The sequence below is a fragment of the Patiria miniata genome, unplaced genomic scaffold, assembly GCF_015706575.1.
Source record: "Patiria miniata isolate m_02_andy unplaced genomic scaffold, ASM1570657v1 HiC_scaffold_17, whole genome shotgun sequence".
NCBI lineage: Eukaryota > Metazoa > Echinodermata > Asteroidea > Valvatida > Asterinidae > Patiria > Patiria miniata.
In genome coordinates this window covers 1869858-1891360 of record NW_024037055.1, presented here as the reverse complement: position 1 = coordinate 1891360, position 21503 = coordinate 1869858, and the positions used below count along the sequence as shown (strand labels likewise).

The 21503-nt window shown below is 36.4% G+C and overlaps 1 protein-coding gene across 2 annotated transcripts; it reads right to left on the bottom strand.

Moving 5' to 3' along the window:
* Positions 1 to 4446: 4446 nt before the first annotated feature.
* LOC119723364 (inactive ubiquitin carboxyl-terminal hydrolase MINDY-4B-like) lies at positions 4447 to 21352 on the bottom strand. 2 transcript variants are annotated; one of them, XM_038193964.1, is made up of 13 exons: positions 21329 to 21352; positions 19845 to 20299; positions 13732 to 13854; positions 12600 to 12719; positions 11920 to 12044; positions 10174 to 10348; positions 9294 to 9359; positions 9068 to 9138; positions 8524 to 8668; positions 8315 to 8404; positions 7541 to 7721; positions 6871 to 6955; positions 4447 to 6377 (listed from the first exon to the last, which is right to left on the bottom strand). In XM_038193964.1, the coding sequence occupies exons 2-13, from the start codon at positions 19983 to 19985 to the stop codon at positions 6329 to 6331; spliced, it is 1371 nt and encodes a 456-aa protein (XP_038049892.1). In that variant the 5' UTR covers positions 19986 to 20299; positions 21329 to 21352; the 3' UTR covers positions 4447 to 6328. The 2 variants fall into 2 exon arrangements, with proteins under 2 accessions (XP_038049892.1, XP_038049893.1); XM_038193965.1 differs by lacking the exons at positions 19845 to 20299; positions 21329 to 21352 and adding an exon at positions 16950 to 17120.
* Positions 21353 to 21503: the final 151 nt, after the last annotated feature.

Here is a 21503-nt window from a genome sequence, read left to right as displayed (position 1 = left end):
TTTTTTTTCAATTTTGGCCAAAAAATGAAATTGCTTCAAACTTGCAGGAAAGATGCCTAAGGGACCCTAGAACACATTCCCATTGAATTTGGGTGCTCCTCTTACCTCTAAAGGAATTTCTGCATTGTTTAGAGAAAAGTCCATTTTTGGCCAAATTTCATCAAAAATGTAAGGCTAACCCCTTGTTTTTTTTCAATTTTGGCCAAAAAATGAAATTGCTTCAATTTTGCAGGAAAGATGCCTAAGGGACCCTAGAACACATTCCCATTGAATTTGGGTGCTCCTCTTACCTCTAAAGGAATTTCTGCATTGTTTAGAGAAAAGTCCATTTTTGGCCAAATTTCATCAAAAATGTAAGGCAAACCCCTTGTTTTTTTTTCAATTTTGGCCAAAAAATGAAATTGCTTCAAACTTGCAGGAAAGATGCCTAAGGGACCCTAGAACACATTCCCATTGAATTTGGGTGCTCCTCTTACTTCTAAAGGAATTTCTGCATTGTTTAGAGAAAAGTCCATTTTGGGCCAAATTTCATCAAAAATGTAAGGCTAACCCCTTGTTTTTTTTTCAATTTTGGCCAAAAAATGAAATTGCTTCAAACTTGCAGGAAAGATGCCTAAGGGACCCTAGAACACATTCCCATTGAATTTGGGTGCTCCTCTTACCTGACTAAAGGAATTTCTGCATTGTTTAGAGAAAAGTCAATTTTTGGCCAAATTTCATCAAAAATGTAAGGCTAACCCCTTGTTTTTTTTTCCATTTTGGCCAAAAAATGAAATTGCTTCAAACTTGCAGGAAAGATGCCTAAGGGACCCTAGAACACATTCCCATTGAATTTGGGTGCTCCTCTTACCTCTAAAGGAATTTCTGCATTGTTAAGAGAAAAGTCCATTTTTGGCCAAATTTCATCAAAAATGTAAGGCTAACCCCTTGTTTTTTTTTCAATTTTGGCCAAAAAATGAAATTGCTTCAAACTTGCAGGAAAGATGCCTAAGGGACCCTAGAACACATTCCCATTGAATTTGGGTGCTCCTCTTACCTCTAAAGGAAATCTGCATTGTTTAGAGAAAAGTCCATTTTTGGCCAAATTTCATCAAAAATGTAAGGCTAACCCCTTGTTTTTTTTTCAATTTTGGCCAAAAAATGAAATTGCTTCAAACTTGCAGGAAAGATGCCTAAGGGACCCTAGAACACATTCCCATTGAATTTGGGTGCTCCTCTTACCTCTAAGGGAATTTCTGCATTGTTTAGAGAAAAGTCCATTTTTGGCCAAATTTCATCAAAAATGTAAGGCTAACCCCTTGGTTTTTTTTCAATTTTGGCCAAAAAATGAAATTGCTTCAAATTTGCAGAAACGATGCCTAAGGGACCCTAGAACACATTCCCATTGAATTTGGGTGCTCCTCTTACCTGACTAAAGGAATTTCTGCATTGTTTAGAGAAAAGTCCATTTTTGGCCAAATTTCATCAAAAATGTAAGGCTAACCCCTTGTTTTTTTTTCAATTTTGGCCAAAAAATGAAATTGCTTCAAACTTGCAGGAAAGATGCCTAAGGGACCCTAGAACACATTCCCATTGAATTTGGGTGCTCCTCTTACCTCTAAAGGAATTTCTGCATTGTTAAGAGAAAAGTCCATTTTTGGCCAAATTTCATCAAAAATGTAAGGCTAACCCCTTGTTTTTTTTTCAATTTTGGCCAAAAAATGAAATTGCTTCAAACTTGCAGGAAAGATGCCTAAGGGACCCTAGAACACATTCCCATTGAATTTGGGTGCTCCTCTTACCTCTAAAGGAAATCTGCATTGTTTAGAGAAAAGTCCATTTTTGGCCAAATTTCATCAAAAATGTAAGGCTTACCCCTTGTTTTTTTGTCAATTTTGGCCAAAAAATGAAATTGCTTCAAACTTGCAGGAAAGATGCCTAAGGGACCCTAGAACACATTCCCATTGAATTTGGGTGCTCCTCTTACCTCTAAGGGAATTTCTGCATTGTTTAGAGAAAAGTCCATTTTTGGCCAAATTTCATCAAAAATGTAAGGCTAACCCCTTGGTTTTTTTTCAATTTTGGCCAAAAAATGAAATTGCTTCAAACTTGCAGGAAAGATGCCTAAGGGACCCTAGAACACATTCCCATTGAATTTGGGTGCTCCTCTTACCTCTAAAGGAATTTCTGCATTGTTTAGAGAAAAGTCCATTTTTGGCCAAATTTCATCAAAAAGGTAAGGCTAACTAACCCCTTGTTTTTTTGTCAATTTTGGCCAAAAAATGAAATTGCTTCAAACTTGCAGGAAAGATGCCTAAGGGACCCTAGAACACATTCCCATTGAATTTGGGTGCTCCTCTTACCTCTAAAGGAATTTCTGCATTGTTTAGAGAAAAGTCCATTTTTGGCCAAATTTCATCAAAAATGGACTTGTTTTTTTTTCAATTTTGGCCAAAAAATGAAATTGCTTCAAACTTGCAGGAAAGATGCCTAAGGGACCCTAGAACACATTCCCATTGAATTTGGGTGCTCCTCTTACTTCTAAAGGAATTCCTGCATTGTTTAGAGAAAAGTCCATTTTGGGCCAAATTTCATCAAAAATGTAAGGCTAACCCCTTGTTTTTTTTTCAATTTTGGCCAAAAAATGAAATTGCTTCAAACTTGCAGGAAAGATGCCTAAGGGACCCTAGAACACATTCCCATTGAATTTGGGTGCTCCTCTTACCTGACTAAAGGAATTTCTGCATTGTTTAGAGAAAAGTCAATTTTTGGCCAAATTTCATCAAAAATGTAAGGCTAACCCCTTGTTTTTTTTTCCATTTTGGCCAAAAAATGAAATTGCTTCAAACTTGCAGGAAAGATGCCTAAGGGACCCTAGAACACATTCCCATTGAATTTGGGTGCTCCTCTTACCTCTAAAGGAATTTCTGCATTGTTAAGAGAAAAGTCCATTTTTGGCCAAATTTCATCAAAAATGTAAGGCTAACCCCTTGTTTTTTTTTCAATTTTGGCCAAAAAATGAAATTGCTTCAAACTTGCAGGAAAGATGCCTAAGGGACCCTAGAACACATTCCCATTGAATTTGGGTGCTCCTCTTACCTCTAAAGGAATTTCTGCATTGTTTAGAGAAAAGTCCATTTTTGGCCAAATTTCATCAAAAATGTAAGGCAAACCCCTTGTTTTTTTTTCAATTTTGGCCAAAAAATGAAATTGCTTCAAACTTGCAGGAAAGATGCCTAAGGGACCCTAGAACACATTCCCATTGAATTTGGGTGCTCCTCTTACCTCTAAAGGAAATCTGCATTGTTTAGAGAAAAGTCCATTTTTGGCCAAATTTCATCAAAAATGTAAGGCTAACCCCTTGTTTTTTTTTCAATTTTGGCCAAAAAATGAAATTGCTTCAAACTTGCAGGAAAGATGCCTAAGGGACCCTAGAACACATTCCCATTGAATTTGGGTGCTCCTCTTACCTCTAAAGGAATTTCTGCATTGTTAAGAGAAAAGTCCATTTTTGGCCAAATTTCATCAAAAATGTAAGGCTAACCCCTTGTTTTTTTTTCAATTTTGGCCAAAAAATGAAATTGCTTCAAACTTGCAGGAAAGATGCCTAAGGGACCCTAGAACACATTCCCATTGAATTTGGGTGCTCCTCTTACCTCTAAAGGAAATCTGCATTGTTTAGAGAAAAGTCCATTTTTGGCCAAATTTCATCAAAAATGTAAGGCTAACCCCTTGTTTTTTTTTCAATTTTGGCCAAAAAATGAAATTGCTTCAAACTTGCAGGAAAGATGCCTAAGGGACCCTAGAACACATTCCCATTGAATTTGGGTGCTCCTCTTACCTCTAAAGGAATTTCTGCATTGTTTAGAGAAAAGTCCATTTTTGGCCAAATTTCATCAAAAATGTAAGGCTAACCCCTTGTTTTTTTTTCAATTTTGGCCAAAAAATGAAATTGCCTCAAATTTGCAGGAAAGATGCCTAAGGGACCCTTGAACACATTCCCATTTAATTTGGGTGCTCCTCTTACCTCTTAAGGAATTTCTGCATTGTTTAGAGAAAAGTCCATTTTTGGCCAAATTTCATCAAAAATGTAAGGCTAACCCCTTGTTTTTTTTTTCAATTTTGGCCAAAAAATGAAATTACTTCAAACTTGTAGGAAAGATTCCTGAATGACCGTAGAACACATTCAACTTGATTTCCGGACATCTCGGCTTTTCGGACAAATATTCAGGTAAAATAAGGTTATAATGTTACTTCTTTTTCCCCAAAAAGGATGGCTTTTGCTCAAATCTAGATATTGGGTATTTGTATATTGAATGATGCTTCTCTTACTTCCAAAGGAAGTGTTGCACTGTTTGGAGAAAAGTAAATTGTTGTCCAAATTTCATTTAAAAAAATGTAAGGCTAACCCCTTGTTAGCCTTACATTTGGTAGAAATTTAAAAAAATGACAAAATGCGACATTTAGTTTCATTAACACACAGGCTCAATTAAGCTTTATAAAAAAAGAGTTAAATTCTCTTAAAATATAGCTTGATACGGTATATCACCAAAATGTTGGACAAAAAATACATAATGGCAGACAAAAAAAGTATTGCATCATATTAAACTGCATTCACGCAACTACAAATTGATCAGAAATTTAAGTTTTACAGGAATGGCACTTTTCACAAAGAAGATCATTTTCAACAAAAGTGACGAGTTGACTGACAATAATGAGAAAATTATACACTCTCTCTCACCCCAAAAATTTACAGAGAATTGAAAAAAAAGAAAGATTGTTTAAATTGGATTTGGGCAGTATAACCTCAAGATTGAGATGACTTATCACGGAAAAAAATTCTCTAAAGAGTTAGAAAACTATTTTGTTAAAATGTAATGCTGAAAAAAAAAAAAGCGATGTTTTAGTACATACATGTACAATGTACACTACATCTATACAAACAACTCAACTGAAACTATTAAAGATCACCTACTTTTACAACTAGTACTTTTGTTAAATGGCAAGGAAACACACACTAAAAAGCAAAAGTTATAGATACTACGTTATTATTCAAGTACAAATTTGTGTTCTGAATATATATTTGCAATTATTTTAAAAACTGAAATGAAAAAAAATCCAATTAAAATTCTATGAATTAAACAGTTTTAGGCAAGTCTTCATCCACCCAAGTTCAAAAGGACGGCTGTTGGAAAATCATATATTTACATGTACAAAGTAGGCAGCTCTTTGGGAAAATATATTTCGCATTTCAGAGTAAACCATTTGGCATTTGAGCAATTTCAGAGAATAGATTGAAATAGGCGAAAAAGTAATAAGGCAAAAAAGAAACAGGAATTGTAATTGGGCGGATTCTCAGTTTGGCACCTTGCAAAAAAATATTAACATCCAATAAATTCAATGATGCAAATCAATTTTTTTCTTCCAAGAAAAAAGGCAGTTACTAAAAACGCACGAAATATTTCAATAAACCTTTACATGGTTGGCAGCAATAAAGAAGACTTCTAAAGAAGTCTTAAACAAATGACTTTTTTCCAAAGAAAATGAAGAACTAGACATCCTGCTTTTTTTGGAATGTTAAGTAAACTTTACATGTTCAGTAGCAAACTTGGTCAATTTAGTGACTGCACCATGTCACATCGATGATACTTCTTAAGGTGAATTTCCTGGTTTTTTTCTTGATACAAGAAACTGTTACTGTAGGATATTAAGACATTTAGTGTCAATACTATGTATAACATATCTCAGTTATGAATAGGAGAATATAATGAATAGGTTTGGTAAGGGTACCTGAAATAAACCTGTTTCTTAGGAAGAGGGTAGTAAATCACATTTCCTTTATTTTGTTTACGGTGAAAAATGCTCAAATGGCCTTTGCATTTCAATGAACATTTCAAAAGTAATAAGTTTTCAGAAAGGATAATCTAAAGGCCTTATTTGGAATGAAAACTGTTTTTACAGCAGAACTTGTTTTACATGTTCCTCTTTTTGAAGCCAAGTGCAAGCAAGTTGAGACAAAACTTGAACAATGCTTGTGAAATTTGTCACTTTTTCATACATTAATCCCAAAAGAACTCAACCCATCAAACGGCAACGGCATGTTTGTTGGAATCTGTCAGGATGGGTACAGTACCCCAAAACTGACAGTCTTTTACATTGGGTTGGCACACCTCCAGAATCAAAGTCAGAAATATGTGTGTGCAGTTTCCCATATGGTGTTGGAATTTGCCAGGATGGGTATGGTTCCTAGTAAATCATGCTAGGGAGTTAGGATTAATTTGCCTGTTGGTGGCAGTATGTTGCTGGGCTCTGTATGTTTTGTTTTATTATTGGGTTGCTTCATTTTGGTTCAGATGAATGGCAAAGCTCCGTTCCAGTCAATGCAAGCGTCTGGCCACCTGATAGAACAAAACAGAGAATTGTTTCTGAAATCCATGCAAACATGAAACTCCGAAGTAACAGGGTTATTGACAGGGTTGTAATCACTCATCACAAGTCACATGACAAGTCCTCCAGTCTCAAGTCAGGTGACAAGCTATTAATAAATTAACCGTGACAAAGGCATTCCTCTGTTACTGGTCATGTGACTTGTGATAGCTAATCTACACCACGAATCATTCAAAGCATGTGTGGTCAACCTTTCCATGTAAAGTATCATTTCTATGCAAAAGTAATTGACCTTTATGCAAGCTGCAAAACCTTTATCTGATCACTCATGTAGCATTTCTGGATCTTAAAAAGATAGTGTCTTAACCCATTCATCCCTGTCCTGCCCCCAAAGCACCCTACCTGTTACTCCTTATACCACCCCCAACCAAGCATGCTGAGCTTTTATGAATTAATCAAGGATAGATACAGTGCAGTATAGACGCTTGTTGGGTTTGTACCCACCTTGTATGGATGCACTCCTCCAGTAGAGGCGGCTGTCGCTCCTCAAAGCTCTCCGACATTGACTGAGGGGCAGTGGTCTTGGTATCTGCCAATTACAAAATCACAGTCAAATCATCCAAATCAAGTATTTTTGTGGCTAAGGCTTTTTTGCATTGGTACTTCATTGTGAATTGCCACAATCGTGGTTCTTAGTGCACAATCATAGGGGAGTTTTCGAAACCTTGGCTCCGTCCCTAGCTATGATTTCGTCTCTGGCTTCTGCATCATTCAGAAGCTTGTAACGCCACCACAAATTAGAAATATTTCAATCTTTGGCTGCACATTATGAGATTTCATGTTCCTGAAGCAAAAACAGAACTTATATTAAGCCACAGTCCCCCAAAGTCTGGAAGCTAAAAAGTTTTGAAGCCAGAGCTGGAGACAAAGTTGAGGTTTCTTTAACACCCTTAGACTTCCGAATCAATTGCATCTATGGCTTAAACTTTTGATATTGACACAGTAATAGCCATATTGTTAGACAAAAATATCCAATTGGGACACAGCCTTAGCCGTGTCAGAATCACTTGGCTACGACTAGCAGTAACACACATGTCAATGGGAAGTGGCGTCAGCCGCTGCCATAACCACATGTTTAACAGTCAGCCATAGCCATAGACATGGCTTAATCTACCTATAGTCAGGACAGCTTCGTCCGTCTGGTCCGGCTGTCCGTTGTAGTAGTGCAGCAGGAACCGGTGCTCGGCCCGCCAGTCGCTGGTCAGTCGGATGTTGGTGCAGAAGAGCATGGAGTAACGGCCATTGAGGAACGTCAGCCAGACCGGTACCCGGGGAGTCTTCAGCATGCTGCCCACCTGTATAACAAAGGTCGGAGGTCAAAGTTGGGGTCATTGTACTATTTTTTTATTACCTCTTACAAGTATTAGAAGGGGTACTACGACTCTTAATTTGGTAACACAGTTCATATCTGACTATTTTAAACCGATCTCTTTTAAGGTTGGAAACGAAGTAAGTTAACTATAAGCTGACAAAATATATTGCAATTTGACATTGAAATTAGTCTCTATACACCAGATCTTCTCCATTGCTTTCCATTCGACACATTAACAAATTTTGCACAGTAAGGATGGTTAACTGCATATGGGTCATTCTTTAAATTTGGGGTCCACTTCTTTCCCGTCCCTGTTACATCTAAAATCTGTGATTTTATCATTCTGATGCACTCCTTAATGCAGTAATCAGCAAAGAGTGATTGTGAATTGCAAACTACTTACCCATCAATAAATACAAATTCATTTGAGTCCTTCTTAATGATACTTGAATTGCAAAATGACAAAGTACCAAGGTAACAGGAACAGGAAATATGTCACACGTTGGACCCTAAGTTTATAGTATGACCCACTTGCATTTGACCCATTAGTACGTTAACTGCGGCTATTGTTCTCACCTCGATTTTCTCTTCTTCTTTGATTTTGCTTCTGTCCACCACCAGGAAGCCACAGTCAGCTCGATGTGACATCCCTATTAGGGGCTTAGGCTAAAATAACAATTTAGACATTTAAAGGTTAAAACCACTTTTAAAAAAAATTAATCAGTTGTAGTTGTATAAACTTTTTACTCAGCACAGCTCAGATGTGTTGTGATAGTTGTCCTTACCAGTGCTTCGCCAGCCTTGTCATAGACCTTCTTCCCGTTAAAGAGATTGGAAGTAGCACGGCCAGTCAGCACCAGCATGATCAGCGCAACGCAACACTGGTTCCTGTCAGTAAAGAGATACTCGTCTTGCAGATCCTCCCGTAGTCTGGGGACAAGACCAAAGCAAGAAATAGAAATGTAACCCAACGCAACAAAGTCAGAACTTATTTTTTAGTTATGTAAGCCCCTAAACCAACCTTGCTCAATGCAAATCAAAGGAAACTGCCAATTTTTTTAACTCTTATGTTAAATGATTGAAATATCAAAATTTCTAATGCACTTAAAAAACTAATAAACGAAAAGTCATTGAGACTAATTCTTTTAGGGTCTGGTCACAAATTATATGTGGATTTGGATTTTGCGCCTCTGTTATCTACTTTGACGATGCAGGTATTCAAAGCAGAAATTTGGCAGACATTTTGGATTGACACAGCTGGCTAAAATTCAATGACAATGAAAAATATTTGTAAAATATGGGAGTAATATGCAACAGTCACTTGCTTACTTTGGCAGTGTTCTAGATAATATTATGCTGAACAGGAACATGAGAACCCCACCGCCTTCATGGTACATCAGCTGCAATTGGGAAAAAATGAATTGAAACTATCACATAAAATTATAAAAAATAGTAACTCTATCAATACAAATAATATGTATAAAAATATTAATATTAATATAATTTGGCATGATTTTGTATCATTTTTTAAAATCAGATCGAAGAACGTCCTTACCAGTTCTAAGTGATTCCTGAGAAAGACTCGCATGTCCTCTTTGTCTGTAAACTCTGACGCATGCAGCTGGATACAAAAAAAAACCCAAACAAACATACAACTGTAAAAATACTTCTAAATTTGTTTAATTCCCACCGAGCAAATGTACTTTTTTTCATCCATCACTAGAATTATCAAATTACAGCTTTCAAACATTGTACAATTTAATCGATACACAAACATGTTCAGTTTCCTATCCTGACTAACTCAAAATTGATGTTGCCTGACAAATTTTGAGTCCTACAACAAAGAAATACTTATATTTTTTGTTGGCCTTGTAGAGATAGTTTTACAAAAATATTTTAAGCAAAATAAGTAAACAAAATCTACTCAAAATTTTAAGAACAGTGTGACTTCATTCACAAGCATTCACAATTACATGTATACATTGTACTTGCCAACACATATTAACCCTCAACACAATATGGACCATAAATGAAGACATTTTGTGGAAAATCTGCCAAGCTACACAAATTAATGACTTTTAGTTCACACCATGTGTGAGTTCTCCCATGCAAACTGCCATAGGTATACTCATAAACGTCCTTTTCCTGTAATTAACAGGCTGAAATGAAAGTTAAAAGCCCGGCAAATAAACAGTGATTTATTAGCACATTTATTAGTAAATTTTTGTGTCCACTCCTCCAAAACAATTCTGGTAGCTGCAAAGAGTAGTTCTTTTAAACATGTATATTAAAATGTTGAATGGTACCCATAATGTCCACCATGACTTTCATTTGAAAATTTGGGGGGGGGGGGGGAACACTCAGTGCGTAAAAAAAACAATAGAAATGCCAGCCACAAAACTGATGCATATTGCATGCACGACTATTAAACATACCGACTGAGCAAAGAACTGTAGTTTCTTCTCCTCTGAGTGAAGCAGTCCTGGTTTCTTCCGATCTTGAAGCACCACCGTGGCTTTCTTGTTGTCCCCGGCTGCCCATAAGATGTCCACCAGAGCCAGCAGGAAGGCTTGCTTCCTTTCCTCGTCCTCCGGCTTGAGACGGAACGCACTAATACACACAAAATATTATAAATATTATTTTCAAGTTTATAATATCCCTCTGGAGATGATGATGTCACAGCTTTGTCATGTTAGATTTGGAAAGCGTTGTACCCAAGTTAATCATAAGTCATCACAAGCTGATCACAAGTCAGTCGCAAGTCAGTCACAAGTCAGTCACAAGTCAGTCACAAGTCAATCACAAGTCCATCACAAGTTAATCACAAATCAAACACAAGTAAATCACAAGTCGATCACAAGTCAATCACAAGTCACTCACAAGTCGAACACAAGTCAATCACAAGTCGATCACAAGTCCATCAAAAGTCCATCACAAGTCAATCACAAGTCAAGCAAAGTCAAGTACGAGTAAAAAAAAAAGTCAAGCACAAGTCAATCAGATGTCATCACAAGCCACCACAAGTCAATCACAAGTCTATCTCAAGTCAATCTCAGGTTAATCACAAGTCAATCACAAGTTTTATAGAAAAGTCACCCGGCCTGTCTCAATTCATGTAGTAGGCTATTCTTATGATCTCTAATAAAAGCAATTGTTTTGTCATCGTTCATCCCTTGTTATTGCGATTTGACTTGTGATTTGACTAGTTATTGAATTGTGAAGTCTCTATTATAACAACTCATACATTGCCACAGCATTTGTTTTTTAAATGCCATCTCCTTTTAGTTAGGGAGTTTTAAATCAATACAACAGACTACAGCCTTTTGCTCAATGCCAGACGACACCTATCACAAGTACTGTCTTCTCAGGAGATACAGGAAGCAAAACGCGACAAATGTAGCACATTGTCTGACAGCTTTGACACCTACGTGACTTTCATATTCAACTACACAATCATGTGACGATGGGTGTAAAAATGATCACGGGTAAAAATAGAAAAGACCGGAATGACGGCAGGTGCAACTCCAGTGCTGGAAGCTGACTGGCAAGTCTGTATGATGATTGATTGGCAGTGAGATGTTGTCTGATCACAGACGTGGACTTGGGCTGAATATCAACGGTTGTGTTTCACAATAGAGTGCACCACTAACAGGTTCACCACACAGTGGCCATGTTTTTGTAGCGAATTATAGGGAGAAAGTTGACATTAGTGCCAAAAACGTCATTCTTTTTGCACAAGGACTCGGCAGATTTTACCCTTTTGGGGGGTTGTGTGGAAAGTTTTAAGTTTGGTTCCATCAAAAATGATGAGTTTATTTACAAGGCTTCCAAATGCATTTGTGTTTCGTTGGTACTGCATGACAACACGTAAATAACAGCCTGATAATAAATGTACACGTATGCAGGACATCGCATAATTTCAGATACTGAAATTATATGTGAATTCAATATTCGGTTTTGCCCTTCACAGACGTATTGTTAAGTTATGCGATTGACTTCCAACCACTGTTATTTCTTGCTCAAGGAAAAAGACATTCATGTATGATGTGACACTATTAACTGAAATTGCCGTGGTAATTTCTATGCGAGGAAAATGGCACAAAAGCACCAAATTCATTTGAAAATAAAATGTCATACTCTGAGGACCAATTTGTGTCAATGGAGCATGTGGGTTTATTTACCTTGATACATCGAGCGAGTCGGTCTCATCCCGCAGGTAATGCACTCCTTCATGTTGCGCCTTATCAAACAAGAGATGTCTGACTATGTGGACCTGTATGGCCATGATCACCCCCCGTGCTTTGTCCTGGTAGAACAGGAGAAAAATGCTACATTCTCAATTTCTCATAAAAGTTGATCCCAATTGCGAAACTTTGTATCCTGTACATCTGAGTACCCTTGAATGTTAATAGGAGCCATAAATGCAATACACAGAGGCCATTTCTTGCTACGTTTTATTGAAAAACATTCAACAAAGGCCCGTCAAATGGTTGTCTACATTACTTTTATTTCTTTATTTGGGTTGGGGGGGGGGGATGACAGACTTCACCGGGAATTGTTTGTAAGAATACCAACGTAAGGCTCCTAAATGTGTTTGTGTTGAACGCACGTTAAAAAAAAAGACAGACTTTTATAGGACAGACTGAAGGATAGTACGCATTTCAAGGATGTCCAAAAGCAGCCACTTCAAAGCGAATGTTTGGTAACAGCATACGGCTCAAACTTTAATGCATGAAAACATACTGAACAATTATCATAAAAATTTGAAACAAAAGAAGTTATATACAGCATCTTCACGATAGTTTTTATATATTCACACTTGTCCACATCCTTCCTGTTCCACCTTACTATACGGACTCACCCGTGGGCAGTACAGCCCATAAGAAAAGGCTCCCTTTATGCTCTGCCATTGGAAGCAGCTGCGTTTCCACTCCTCATCGAAGGAGAACATTCGTGTGCCAAACAGCACCTGCTTCAGTTCCTGCCAACAGTCATAATGAAATGAAGAGCTAGATTTATCCTACATGTAGCTTTGTGACCTATACAGGGCGAGTAAAAAAAACAAAACCCAAATGTTGGGACCATTGTTTTATTGAAGTTCTGCATGTGTCACTTTCAAAATCTAGGATATGAAGGCCCAATTCATAAGCTTTCTTTTAGTACAAGAATCATTCAAATCACTCATGTACTTTTTAAGTTACGGAGTTTTAAACACAATTGCCGTTTTAAGGTTCTGTCCACGGATCACAAAAAAGTTCAGTGTTCTAATTACATAGGGATGTGTGTGAATTGTTTTCGTTTTGCTAAAAGAACGCACATCTTTTTTGTGATCCTTGGACAGAACTTTAAAACGGTGGTTGTGTTTAAAATTCTGTAATTTGAAAAGTACATGAGTGATTCAAATGATTCTTGTACTCAAAGAAAGCTTATGAATTGGGCTTTCATGTCCTAGATTTTGAAAGTGCTACTTGCAGAACTTCAATAAAACAATAGTCCCGACATTCGGGTTTCGTTTTTTTTTACTCACCCTGTATTGTTTCTACTTAGACTATAGTGTAACATTTGAAAACACAAGTTTTGCTTTTCTTTTCCTTTTGGTGGTTTTACATGTATTTTAACTTTTGTCTTTTTAAAATATATTTCAGTGCTATATAAAGGCTTTTATTTATACTTGTGTATTCTGGGTTAGTTTTGGCAACAATAAATTTAATGGCAATCAATGTAATTTTGAGACGAATGACAGAAACACCTACATGAGAACTGGTAAAATGTACTGGTACCAACAGTATAAAATAGATTAGGAAATTCAGCCACATTTTTTTGTGATTGTTTTTTTTGGCAGTCTTTTTGTGTGTATTTCAGCATTTCTTAATTTTCTTTAACAGACAAATTAGGGCAAAAGGCAAAACAAAACAAGGAAAGGGATAGCAAAAAGCATGGTAAACATTTTGTGAATTTTTTTGAAAAATATTTCCAAAACTGAATCAACTCACCAGAGCCGTTTGATAATCCAGTGGCCGGCCCGGGAGTTTGGAAGCGTTGGAATCCAACACATCTGCCATGTCAGTCTTGGTTTCTAACACCGATGTAGTGAATGCGCGGGTGCGCACGGGGCCCTGCAGGGGGCAAAAACCAACAAAACATTCCCACTCAATGGAAAATTGAAATTGTCATGAAAAGGACTGCTCAGGACAACTAAAAGGAGAATTATTGACGTGAATAATGAGAAAGCAAGCCAGGCTCCGACATTTATGCTGTATCTTAGCAACGGATATTAAGGTGTTTATGTCGCAACAATAAAGTTAACACGGTTGGGCTTTTTGAGGGGGAAATTCCCAGTGCATTGTGTGTGTATTTTTTTTGCAAAAGAATTAGAGCATATCCATACAAAAGAAGGGGGGGGGGTACATTTCAAATCAAATTTCAAAAATTTATGGAAGATGGTAGCAGATCAAATACAGTTTTTGCCAATCCTGAAATAGATTTAATAGAATTATTATTTGTTTCAAGACGATAAACAAGCAAGGCACAAGGAACAAATTGATGGTACAGCTACCTGCTAGCTCCCCAAAAATAATCTGCATAAATTTACATATCTTCATAAATTTACATATATACATGTGCTGTCGTTCATGATGATATCAATTGTTATTATTCCATTTCATTTTATTACCATTTGTTCTACTGTTTGTTTAAACAGAAATAAAACAGCCACTGAAAAACTGTAAAGAGGCCTACTGGACAAGCAAACCTGTACAAATGTACATGTAGGTTGAAAATCAAATATCCAGACAACAAATTTCTCATCCTATGGGAAAGACAGAAATAAATCAAAACATATCCACAACGATGGTAATGTCTATCAGGGTTTACCACAATGGAAAACATCCCTTGGGATGTGAAGTTAATTTAGCGGTGGGAGTCTACCTTGAATTTCCCACACATAGAAAAACTTTCAAAGGCTCTTTTGAATCCAACGGCACTGGACTATTGGAAGTGGAACGCCATAACAAGAGGATAATAAAGATCGCTCAGCAGGCTTTGTGAGTGTCAAGGAAGGGGTCAAGGGGGCAGAACCAAATTGTTTGGGGATTTTCCAGAGGGGGAATAAATTTCAATCTGCAGTATAGGTGATTTGATAGCATGGTTGATAATGTACACAGACAAATGTACATGACACACTATGAAGGGAGGCAAGATAACTTGTTTGTGCAGTTTGGGTCATGAGGCTAAGTTGGCATACCATTTTATCGTTGAATTTTAAATAACACAAATTGGACACAAGTTTTAGAAAACGAGACTTATGGCTATATGCTAGCTTGTGAATTGTACGCTTATTTTTTGTGTGATTTTCTTTTAAATTCTTATCAAATCATATTATTTAAACTATCACTGACTAACTAAACTTAGTGTAAATGTAACATGTGAAACAATTAGTGGAATGGCCTATTTACAAAATGTAGCTACAAAGGAAAACATCTTAGGTAAAGCTTGGCCTGCAAAACTGTTCTTATTCTTAACTGCTGAGATACCAGTACATGTACCTCGATGTATTTATCATTCTTGATTAACTTAAAAATCCACAACATCAAGCATTTGCTTCAAAAATTGGAATAATGAATCAATTGGGAAAGTTGAAAATTATCAACAGAAAACATAACACTGACAATATTTTAAAAGTCTAAGTGGCAGGAGAGATCTTGGGAAAAATCATATAGCCCTACACACAAAATATTAAAAAATGAGGGAAAATAAAATTGTCATTTTTGATAGTGTGTACATTTTGTGTACACAAATACTTCAAACATTGTACAAATGTAATACCTGTAGATAAGCGATGTGCTTTAGTGATATATCCAATTGAAAATGACTGAATGCTTATCATAGGAAATACAACTAATGTAAGCAATGGGCGGACAAATTATCAAATGCAAACGTGCAATGAGTGCTCTTTGCACACTGCACCCTGAAAGGGTCCCAACTTAATAGGATTTTTTAATGCAATATAAACAGCAAATCTGAAATAATAAACACAACTGCTAAAAATAAATGTAGAGCGTTCTGCAACCAGGACTTTATAATATAACTATGTTTTAGACATTTAATAAATTGGAAATAAATTTAAACTGAAGGTTTAGGACTTCATATCAAATTGTATATTTTGCATAATTGCAATCGTTGCTAGAAAAAAAATCCATAGCCTCAAAATTATGTAGTAGAAAAAACCTGGGAGAAAAAACATCAAATGCATTTAACAAAAACTTTTAAGCTAACACAATAAAGTCTGATTTTGTACCAATTTTGGCATCATCAAAAAAGACTTTTCTATTTCCGTTTCTAAGCTCAAGAGCAATTTCTGAAAATGTATAAGTATAACTATAAGATTCTGCTTGATCATTCTGCAAAATATACAATAGATATTTAAAAAAAAAAGTGCCTTAAAATACACAAAAATATCATTTTTCTCCAGTAAAAAAAATGAACGAATAAAACAGAAATGAAAAAAATAACACCTAAATAGGGTGTTTTGAGTCTCATATTTAATATGCATGCAAATCTACAAACAAAGAGAGTCCAGTCATTAATCATCCACTTGTCAAGACTGAACACCAGCTGTGTGTACAAAAAAATTTAAAATCATTTTATAATTCATTTGATTAACTTAAAAAAAAGGATGTAAACATCATTTGCATTCATAATTCTAACAAGCTGATTCTCAATGTTCATTCTTGTGGTAGGTACTATAACTGTTACCATGACAACATATAAAACTCTTTAGAAAACCCAAATCTTTTATTTTTCGCAATCTGTGGTATTAAAGTGATCTAATGATACTTGTACTGTTGCACACCCACTCGCCCACCCCCCAAAAAAATCAAATCCATTAGTCATTTATACCCAGTTTACATTGCATATTATCTAAACAGATTGATTTATTTACTTGTTGCAACCAAAGTGCTCATAAAATATTTTGAATCCGATATGCTGTTTATTCCATGCGAGCACCTTAAATTTGCTACCTGTAGGTCTTCATTTAAAAAATTGTATTGGACCTTCAAAGTGTCCTTCTATGTACAACAAGTAACCTTGACATATGGTTGACTAGCATTCAGGCCGTTTGTGCACCAGACTGTTACAGCATCAACAAAATACATTCAGTAAAAGTTGCCCCACAAAATCTACAACTAAAGTGTACATCTCATAAACTTACCAATTAAAAATCCTAGCTCGGGATGGACAAGAATTCCACTGAAGATTTTCCAAAATCTGTCAGACTGTTTGTATCACATCAGTTTCCAAGTTGATGAAGACAGGATGGGTTAAAAAAATATAGCCTCGAGTAGAGTAACATGTAGTCCTGGAGGCTGTTCTAGAATGAACTAGCGCTGGCTCGTGAAGACAACTCTTGCCCTGACCCCAAGCGCAAAGCATGCACCCAAAGTTATATGGGGTGTGTTCGGTGGCCCGGAGCAGTTTTTTATGAGGCTAGATCTACACGGACTGCCTGACTGGCTGTGTTGTACCCATCGCCTGAGGAAATCTGTTATGTGGCATCCCTCTTTGAACTTCAGAGTCATTTACAGATGGGGAGATATCGTCTCCCCTCCTTGCAAGTGGAACAGGCCTAAATGCAAATTTATGGTTAAAGGGGCACTAGTGTGAATTCTTTCTTGGTTAACTTATAAGGAATGGACAGTTTCAGGAGTTCAAGTACAAATTAATGATGTCATCTGCTTGATTGGATTTGGAAATTTTTTTTAATTTTTTTTTTAGTTATAAATTCTTCTTTCAAATATGAGTTTAATCTGATGAATATTTTTTTTTATTTAGAGATGTACAGTTGGTGAGTTGCCTACTTGGTAATCTTTGAAAATTTTGAAAATGCTAAATTCAATTATGAGCAGGAAGTGTTAACTGAGATTTTGTTTCACCGAAAGGAAATGTTTTGGCTGGATACACACATTGGTTCACTGTAAATGTTAAAACAAATTAATTAATAGAGATGTAAAATGACTATGAAGCAGAGCATAACGTTACACTACGGCAGTATTACGTACTTTGCAAAACTGACTGCACTAGATACAGCCCCTTTAACCTGTTTTCAAGCACCTGCCAAACTTCCCAAGAGAAACAACAAGGAATACAACATCAAACTGACAGGTGATGACTGGAGAGGAAGGCTAGCAGTGAAAGCTGGATCTGCAGGGACAGTTTCAATGACTGGCCTCCACTCATGTAAACATCCTCGTTTAGATCAATGTCCATCACGGGAACAAGCAGGTGAATTGAGCTGCAACTTGTCCCTGACAAGAATCAATATGTGGACACAAGACAAACCAAACTGCTTGTAGGCACGCCAGATTGTACAGCTGTGTTCCATGGATTTTAGTTTTGGTGGATGTACTGGTACATCTACTTGTATTCAGTGCACCTTTGGAAATGCCCCTTTAATATTATAATGTCCATGGGACAATATACGTGTAACTGGGGGTCCTACCACTGTGTACAGAGCATACACTCTCGCTGAAATGCTCAAACATTGGACTTGGGGAATTTTCACTGGGTTGTAATAATTATTGGCCTCACGTTTCCCAATGTAAATAGTATGAAAGTGACACTTCTGGGTAGACATAGCAATACCATGGCAAGCACAGGCAGGGTCTGTAACATACATTGTACACTGTAGTAGTGTATGAAAACTGTATCGGTCATTCTATACATATATAGGGTCCAAAGTGTGACATTTTTTTCTGTCCCTATTACTTTGGTACTTTGTAATTTGCCATTCAAGTATCATTAGGAATGACTTCCAACAATCTTTTATTTGTTGGGTAGGTAGTTTGCTATTCATAATCACTCTTGGAGGATATGACTGCATTAAAATGACTGCATCAGAATTATAAAAATCATATCGGTTGTAACAGGGAAAGAGAAAAAAATGAAAGAATTTTTTTCAGGATGAACCACACAATGGCTCTGAATCAGGCCGACTTTTAATCAAAGCCTGTACTCAAAGACAACTTCCTACAAGAAATCTACAACTTAACAAACTTTATCTGGAGCTACTGTATGCACTCTGCAGATTTGTTAATGTGGTATTTGCAATGTAATGCTGAGTCACACAATTAAGTTTTGCTGTCATTTTCTTTCAACTGTAGTGACGGAACTGCCTATGTATCCAACTGTGAGGTCCTTTTCTGTTAATCCAAGGTTGCTTGGAAACATGTGTATTAAACTACTCATCAGGTTTAATCTCTTTGAACTGACTCAGTTAATATTTAACCTGCACTTGCACATTGTGCAAAGATTCATTTCCTTAATTGACTATTTAGTTACAAATTTGCCATTAAAAGAATCATTTTGTGCAAAACATCATCATTAGAGGCCTGCCTTGCTAATGGGCAGTTGCTAGGCAAACAATGTCTCCCTTGCCTGGTAAACATGCCCTATGTCAACACATCACTTAAAGAGGCAGGCTTATCAGACAATTAAATTGAAAATCATTTGAAATACTAACTATATGTATAGACTTCTCCAAACCCTAAATCAAAGTTTGATCAGAAATAAAAACATAACATGTATATTTCAGTCTTATTTATGTTTCTTTTAAATTAAACATTAATTGTTTATACACATAGAACTTTCGAGCTAAAAAGTATGGTCCTCCTTTTTGACAAATACAACATTTTATATATATAACTCCTGTCAATATTGTGAACTTAATTTATAATGTATTTAATTTTTACGAGACCTGTGTGCATGTTGTAACCAGTGGTGATTATTTTAATTGCCAATTTGCCATATCAATTTTTATTCAACCAAACACATAAAATGACAAACATATTAAGACCTTTATCATTCCTCAAAAAATTAAGTTCTAATTAAAGACCACTTAAGTCATACTTCTAGATGCAAAACAGTGTCAAATCATTTTTAAAAAATTACATGTTTGCCCGGCGGTAAGCATATTTGTGTCAGACGAGGGCGGTGTTTTGATTATCTGGACAGTCTTTTCTGTTCCTATTTTTTGGGGGGAGATGTATAAGTTGAAATCATGGGACCTTGTCAAATCAGTTTGTTTGCTTTTTCCTTTACTTGTTCTTACCTTAAATTTGAAGTTTCCTAAGACACCCGTTCCTATCTCGACTGACGATGCCATTCGGGTCAGTTTATCCATATTGGCCTTGTGGGAATCACCCATAGCCATTCTTGATTCAGGGGGTTGCTTTTTGGATGCACTGGCCATTCCAATTCCAGATGGGAGCTTCTGTTTGATACTCGATGATGCTACTGCTGTTCCTCTTCCAGAGAGCAAGAACTGGTTTCCCTATCAGGCTTTTCAAATGCCAGCAGGCTGGGAAAGATTTGATGAATTGATGCTCTTCTCCTCCCAGAGATGTACTTGTAGCCTATCAGGCTCTTCCAATGCCAGCAGGTTGGATGCTGGTTGATATTAGATTTAATGTGTGCATCAGGGATGAGTGTTGTGTGAGAAAGTTGCACCTGGTGTAGCGATTGGACTTTATTGTTGACTCAGTGCGGTAGCTTGACAAAGCATCCCTGTGTGGATATAACAAGAAGGGAAATAGTTTGGTTGAAATTAGGACGCGACATAAATCATTTTCTGTATTTAATAGGAAATGACATACTTCAAATATGAAAGTAGTTTCAAATGTCACTAAAACCTCCTTTGTAATAAAAACTGTATAAATTTGAATGTGGGCAATATGTTGTGAGAATTTTGTGTGTGCATGCACTCAATTTTTTTCAGCTCAAAATTTGGATTTTAGATCCTCCACCATCTCAGCTCAGCCAACCAGATCTCAACTCCATCCACATTAAAGAACAAGTTGTAATATTTGTGATCTCATCGAAACCAAACCAACGAACAAGATTCAAAATCACTTGCTCGCATGTAAAATACCACACAATAAATAATTGGTATTTTTTTTAGTAAATGTTTGGAAAGAATGCAGTACTATTTTTGTGTCAACATTAAATACATGTACATGACGCATCTCAACAATGCTTATTGCAATATAAATTTAAAAACATCACAAAAGAGAGAAATGCAACATGTGTAAACTTAGAAAATAGTGCCTGCTATATATGCATGTAAATACTACCATGACTACATCATGCTGGAACAAATTCACCACTCCTGTAAACTTTGTACCCAAACAAACTAACGTTGAAATATTATTTACATTAAAAAATATTCTAATGTAAGGGTCAAATGCTGCAACCTTTTTGACAAATAAAACTCCAATGTGAGAAAACCCATGATAGTGATAGTGATAGTGATACTCATTGCAAACATGGAGGAATAAGAACACACAGAGTCTGCATAATTACCATTTCCAAAGTTTAACAATAACAGAAAATGACAGATATTTGTCACAACTTCCCATATACTTTGTAAACTGTGAACTACCACCCACCAGCCACCATGAAGAGGCGTCTTTCCATTGCAATGCAGTTTTTTTAGTCGACTTCTTACTCAAATTAGCATGAACAAATTATCAAACTCTAGTGTTACGTAATCAGATAATGTTCCAACGACAACGTTGTGTAGTAACTGAAACTTACCTTCACTCATTCACCTTGTTCACCATGTTCACTCGGATATCTCTGCTCAAGTTTTCGACAGCAACATTAGCGGTCGCACCAACCATAACCCTCCACACAAGTGAGGCATTTTAATCTTCATTATTTTCAGCGTTGGTCAATACTTATCGACATCGAAAGCAAATAACAAAGTTCA

What these genes read in the sequence shown, in the direction of transcription:
- LOC119723364 (XM_038193964.1), bottom strand. Translation starts at nt 19,985, where the DNA reads ATGGCCAGTGCATCCAAAAAGCAACCCCCTGAATCAAGAATGGCTATG. An exon ending in GACTCGCTCGATGTATCAAG is followed by an intron (nt 10,349 to 11,919) that starts GTAAATAAACCC and finishes TGTGTGTATTAG; the next exon opens with TGCGTTCCGTCTCAAGCCGG. An exon ending in GAGGAGTGCATCCATACAAG is followed by an intron (nt 6,378 to 6,870) that starts GTGGGTACAAAC and finishes TTGTTCTATCAG; the next exon opens with GTGGCCAGACGCTTGCATTG.